Source organism: Microtus ochrogaster, chromosome 8 (genome assembly GCF_000317375.1).
Source record: "Microtus ochrogaster isolate Prairie Vole_2 chromosome 8, MicOch1.0, whole genome shotgun sequence".
Taxonomy (NCBI): domain Eukaryota; kingdom Metazoa; phylum Chordata; class Mammalia; order Rodentia; family Cricetidae; genus Microtus; species Microtus ochrogaster.
Genome location: NC_022015.1, coordinates 41928674 through 41934314, shown reverse-complemented (window position 1 = coordinate 41934314; position 5641 = coordinate 41928674). Strand labels below are relative to the sequence as shown.

At 49.9% G+C, this 5641-nt stretch overlaps 1 protein-coding gene across 2 annotated transcripts in view; it reads left to right on the top strand.

The window, feature by feature from the left end:
- Naa40 (N(alpha)-acetyltransferase 40, NatD catalytic subunit) overlaps positions 1–5641 on the top strand; it is a 17940-nt gene that overhangs the window by 2692 nt on the left and 9607 nt on the right. For both annotated transcript variants that reach the window (XR_003377305.1, XM_005351868.3), the window contains exons 2-3: positions 3818–3913; positions 4826–4878. Coding sequence is in view for 1 of the 2 variants with exons in the window: in XM_005351868.3 (XP_005351925.2) it covers positions 3818–3913; positions 4826–4878 (149 nt within the window). In the remaining variant the exon portion in view is untranslated. The remainder of the gene's footprint in view (positions 1–3817; positions 3914–4825; positions 4879–5641) is intronic.

Here is a 5641-nt window from a genome sequence, read left to right as displayed (position 1 = left end):
CATGTGGTTGCTGGGAATTGAACTCAGAACCTCTGGAAGAGCAGCCAGTGCTCTTAACCACTGAGCCATCTCTCCAGCCCCCTCCTGGGCCTCTTAAAACTGTGTAGAGTTACTGCTTTAACAGGAATACTGAAGGGAGATCAGATGTGCTGCTACCCAGTGAAAGCAGTATTTACACAACATTAACATGAGCCACATGTGATATCATGGAAGGGACGTATACTTTACGGCTCAAGCCTAAATGTGAATCTTGGGTGTCCTGTTTGTGAGCACTGGAGGCACACACTGGTAAGTAAAGTAGATCCGCCCCTGACTGGTTGCCTGGTGGAGCCCAGTCCAAGGCAGGTTTAAGACATCTCAGAACTTCCGGGCTCTATGGCTTGAGTTAGTCCCAGCTGAGCTGTCCAACATGTCCTCTTTAGAAAAGCAGTGGCAGAGGGTGAGGGATCTTTAGCTATTCTGTAGAGTGCCTGCCTAGCATGTGTGAAGCACTGGGTTGATCCCTAACCATATAAACTGGATGAACTGACAGAAGCTGGTAATTCTAGCACTCAGGAAGTGGAGGTAGGAGGAACAGGAATTCAAGGTCAACCTTAGCTACATAACAATTTAGGGACCAATCTGGGCTATAGGAGATCCTGTCCCTCTCCCCCCTACCCCCCCAAAAAATGCACCAAGCAGAGTGTCCAACACTAATGAATTTCTGTACACAGACCGTCTACAGCTGGAGATGTGTATAGCTCAGTGTAATACAGTTCCTTGCCATGCATGAAGTTGGGCAGTAGCACAGGTATAGCCAAAGAGAATTTCTATCCAATGCATAGTACCATTTTATCTCTATAGCAGCCTCGTTTTATGGTTGAGGAAACTGAGGTTTTGACAAATTGAGCAACTTGCCAAAAGGGTTTTAAGTAACATGCCTAAAGTCACAGCTATTAAGTAAAAGAGCTGAGAATCAAATCCAGGTCTCTTGACTCAAAATCCCACACTCTTTTTATTATATAAAACTCCCTTGGGAAAGACACTTAACCACAATGAGCTTTACTGTTCACTGTGCTTATTTCCCATTTTAATTAGCCAAGTTTTCCCTCGTCCCTGCAGGACAGCCTTCCCTCCACAAGGCTGCAGTGAAGCTAATTGGAACAGTGGGAGACCACTCTAACTGGTGTTTGCTGGGGTTGAGGGGGAGCCCCTGCCCGTTTGGCCTAGCCTGCTACAGCCTGCCTCCACCCCTCTCTGTGCTGGCAGCCAAGTGCTTTCGGGCTGTTTTCAGTATCTCAGTCTCCGTGGTGTCAGCCTTGGGCCTCAATTTGGGGGTTGCCTGCCTCACCAACCTGCGTAACAAGTCTTCGGAACTGTGTTCGGAAATGTGATGCTGTGGAGGGAACCCAGGAATCATGCTTTTGGGGGCCTGACAGTCACGCTTGCCTTCCAGCACCTTTCCTCCCGCCCCGGCTGTTATTTGACAGTCCAACAGTTTGACTGCTCGGCAGGCTGGAGAAGGGGGCTTCTATCTCCTGTGAAGGTGAAGCTGGGTTGTACCCTAGTCTCCCTGGAGATTAAAATGATCCTTCAGGGGTGGTAGGTGGGGCGCAGCCTGGTCTGGTTGATGGAAAGCTCGTGCTCCTAATACTCCATGGGGAAGCTGTGGAGACTTTGATCTGTCATTTTCCTTTCCCTGCTTCTGCCTTAGGGCTGAGGTCGGGTATGGGGCGGCACTGGAAACTGATTTCCAGGTAGGTAGGCATCAAGAAAGGAGTTGCTGAGTGGTTGCCTGAGAGCACTTGAGGCGTCCAGCTTTATCGCTGCAGGGTATGAGAAGGTCTTTGTTTGGTGACTGAGTGGCAGTCTAGCTGCTTCTGCCCCTGGGAGACAGGCGACCTGCTGCACAAACACTGCATCTGTGGCTGACCCCTGAGGTTATCTTCATTTGGCCGCTTTGCTGCCTGGGGAGCTGTGCATGAGTCATACTCCCTTGAGCCTCAGTTTCGGTTTGTGTGTGTGTGTGTGTTTTTCTTTCTTCTTTTTTTTTTGAGACAGGCTTTTACTGTATAAGAGCCCTAGCTGTCCTGGAACTAGCTCTGTAGACCAGGCTGGCCCTGAACTCACAGAGATCCGCCTGCTTCTGCCTCCTGAGTGCTGGGATTAAAGGCATGTGCCACCACTGCCCAGCGAGCCTCAGTTTCTTCATGTGTAAAGTTAATTGATGGTTTCCACTCTGAGCCTTGGCTCATGTATTCTGTGAAAGTGTTTTGTTAACCAATGTCAGTGTTGTCCCAGAGGAGAAATGAATGCTGAAAACCTATCTGGGAGAGGGGCCACTCTGTTCCCTTTTGTGTCTCTGTGAAGATAGCCTCAGGTTGCGGGTGTGTAGCTAAATGTTAGATCACTGGCCTGGCACGCAAAAGGCCCAGAGTTCCATTCTCACAGGGACAAAATCCTGCTCTGCTCTCTGTATGTGCCTTTCTTGGGGGAGGTTAGACATGGGAGCTAGCCTGCTTCCTGGCATAGTGCTTAGCGCATAGTGCTTAGCAGTAGTAGATGCTGCTGGCATTTTGCCTGTCAGAAGAATCTTTTTTTTTTTTTTTTTATTTTTTTTATTTTTCGAGACAGGGTTTCTCTGTAGTTTTTGGTTCCTGGCCTGGAACTAGCTCTTGTAGACCAGGCTGGCCTCGAACTCACGGAGATCCACCTGCCTCTGCCTCCCGAGTGCTGGGATTAAAGGCGTGCGCCACCACCGCCCGGCCTGTCAGAAGAATCTTGTGAGTTCTGTGTGTAATTTTTTTTTAAATATTTATTTATTTATTATGTATACAATATTCTGTCTGTGTGTATGCCTGCAGGCCAGAAGAGGGCACCAGATCTCGTTACAGATGGTTGTGAGCCACCATGTGGTTGCTGGGAATTGAACTCAGGACCTCTGGAAGAGCAGCCAGTGCTCTTAACCTCTGAGCCATCTCTCCAGTCCCCTGAGCATCTTTCTGTAGCCATAGTCACGACAGCACCAGAGCATGAGGCTCTTTTCTTGTAGGATCTGGCAGGGAAAGAGGAACAAGCAGAACAAGCACCTTTGATGAGAAACTGGGGACATGGTTCACACCTATAATCCTAGACAGTGGAGTTGGAGGCCTGCCTGAGCTACAGTATTGAGACCACCCATCCCCCAGTGGAGGATTTTGAGAGAGCCCCACATTAGTCTTCAGATAAGGTCTGGTCAAGATGCAGGTAGGGACAACTTGCCTTTGCCTGTCCACACTGTCATGCCCCTGCAGCTTGGTCTTGCTGACGATGTGGCACCCCTGCCCTGAGGTGAACCCATGAGGCTCTCAGTCCAGCCTTGTCATCAACAGGTGCATGCTGTACCTGCCACTCGTTGGCCTTCACTGGGCAAAGCTTCTGGGAGTGGCTCTGTACTGTGTCGTGAAGCCAGTGTGCCTTGGCCTTCATGTGCATATGATCCTGATTCCATGGGACTGTGTCTCTCAGAGTCAGAAGACATAAAGGAACAGTGTCTGGGGCCACCTCAGATCCCAGAACGTTTCCCTAAGTGAGTGCTTCCTCTGTAGGAAAATGCACCATGCTGGGCCAGCAGGCTGCCCAATGGCCAGCACTCCCAGCATCACAGCTGGAGGATTGCTCTTCCTCAACAGCCCTGCTTCTCCTCCTTGACCTCAGGACCATGAGTGAGCACTGTTCTTCACTGGGCCACACACTCAGGTTTCCTGTTGCAGGGCCAGGTGAATGGTACAAGGCCCCTTGGATTCCTCTGAGGGTGCTAGTCACAGTCCTTCTAGTGGTGGTGTTTTCTTTGTTGCAGAGAAAGTCAAGCAAAGCCAAGGAGAAGAAGCAGAAGCGGTTGGAGGAGCGAGCGGCCATGGATGCTGTCTGTGCCAAAGTGGATGCTGCCAACAGGGTGACTCTTCCTTTTCAATTCCTCCCTCAACTTCAGCTTTTTTTTTTATTTGACTTCTTGGTGCCACCCAGTGGCAGATCTGTGGCATCGTACACACAGGCCTATGCCCAGGCAGAGTTGGCTCAGGTGCAGAGGAAAGTGTTAACAGGACTTCCTGATAGGGGACTTGGGGAGATTTTCTGCTACTTTGCTTTTGGGTGAGGAAACCTCTCTCATGAGACATGGCACATGGTGTTCTTAACCCTTCCTTCTTTCAGAGGTTACTGCCTACCCATGAGTGCTGTAAACTCTGCTTTACCTAAGGCTTCAGCGGCCTGGCCCCTGGGGCTGAAGTCAGGAGCAGCAGCTGTGAATCAGCTCTTGGGCCTGGGAGCTTTCAGGCCGAGCCTAAGGGCTTGGCCTTGGTGGCCTTCGTGTCTCATACTATATTTCACATTTTTTCCAAATTTTGTAGGGTTGTGGTGAGGGTTGTGTGCACATGAGTGTGGGTGTCCATGGGGGTGGGCAGAGGCTTTAAAGTCCCCTGGAGCTGGTGTTATGGGAATTTGTAAGCCGTCCTATATGGGTGTTAGGGAATGAACTCAGGCCCTCTGGAAGTGTAGTAAGTACTCTTAACCCCCGAGCCATCTCTCCAGCCCATTACGTCACTTTTTATTAATCTCCATCATAGTAAACAGCTGTGCGTCTGAACAGATACCCTTCAAGGCTGTGCTTTCCATCCGGGGTGATGGACAGGCTGTAGTTAGTTGGCAGTCTCGTTCCTGAAGTCACCTCTTTCTTGGAATTCCTACACGGGGTCAGGCATTATGCCACAGGCCAGTCGTGTCCATTCTCTCTCACCACGTAAAGCTGACATGGTCCCACACCTTACCAGTGTCTTCGTTCATCTTTGTGTACTCTTTCTCTCCACAGCTTGGAGACCCTCTGGAGGCGTTCCCAGTCTTCAAGAAATATGACCGCAATGGGTGAGTTGTGCTGGCTTTCCTAATGATTGTCTCCTGGGGGTTCTTGGGTGGTCACTCCCCCAGAGTCTTGCATGTTTTTCTCCATTATGAAAAAGCAGCAACTGGCTGGTGCTTGCTATTGATATAGTCTCCCAGTTAAGGTGATGCAGGAATTGGTAGGTGTGCAAAGACTGTATGATTGAGGTTGCATAACTAATAACTGATAGCCCGCCCCAGTCCCCCCCAGACAGGGTTTCTCTGTAGCTTTGGAGCCTGTCCTGGAACTAGCTCTTGTAGACCAGGCTGGCCTCAGACTCACAGAGATCCACCTGCCTCTGCCTCCCAAGTGCTGGGATTAAAGGTGTGCACCACCACCGCCCAGCAACAGAATATGGTCAGTTTTTGAGTTTTCCTGGCACTGAGAATTGAATCCATAGCCTTAAGTGTCCTAGATGACCACTCTGTGCAGGAGCTACATTCCCAGCCCTCTGATTGCCCTTTTTAGGACTTACAATTTTCTGTGTTCAAAGAATCATATAAAGCCAGGCTGTGATGGTGCACGCCCTTAATCCTAGCACTTGGGAGACAGAGGCAGGCAGATCTCTGAGTTTGAGGCCAGCCTGGTCTACAAGAGCTAGTTCCAGGACAGCCAGAGCTACACAGAGAAACCCTGTCTCGAAAAACCAACAAAAAAGAATATGATGAAACCTGGAAACCTGTTGGCCCACTGTTGCATTTTATGATTAGAAAATTGAGGCTCAAGCCGGGCAGTGGTGGCGCACGC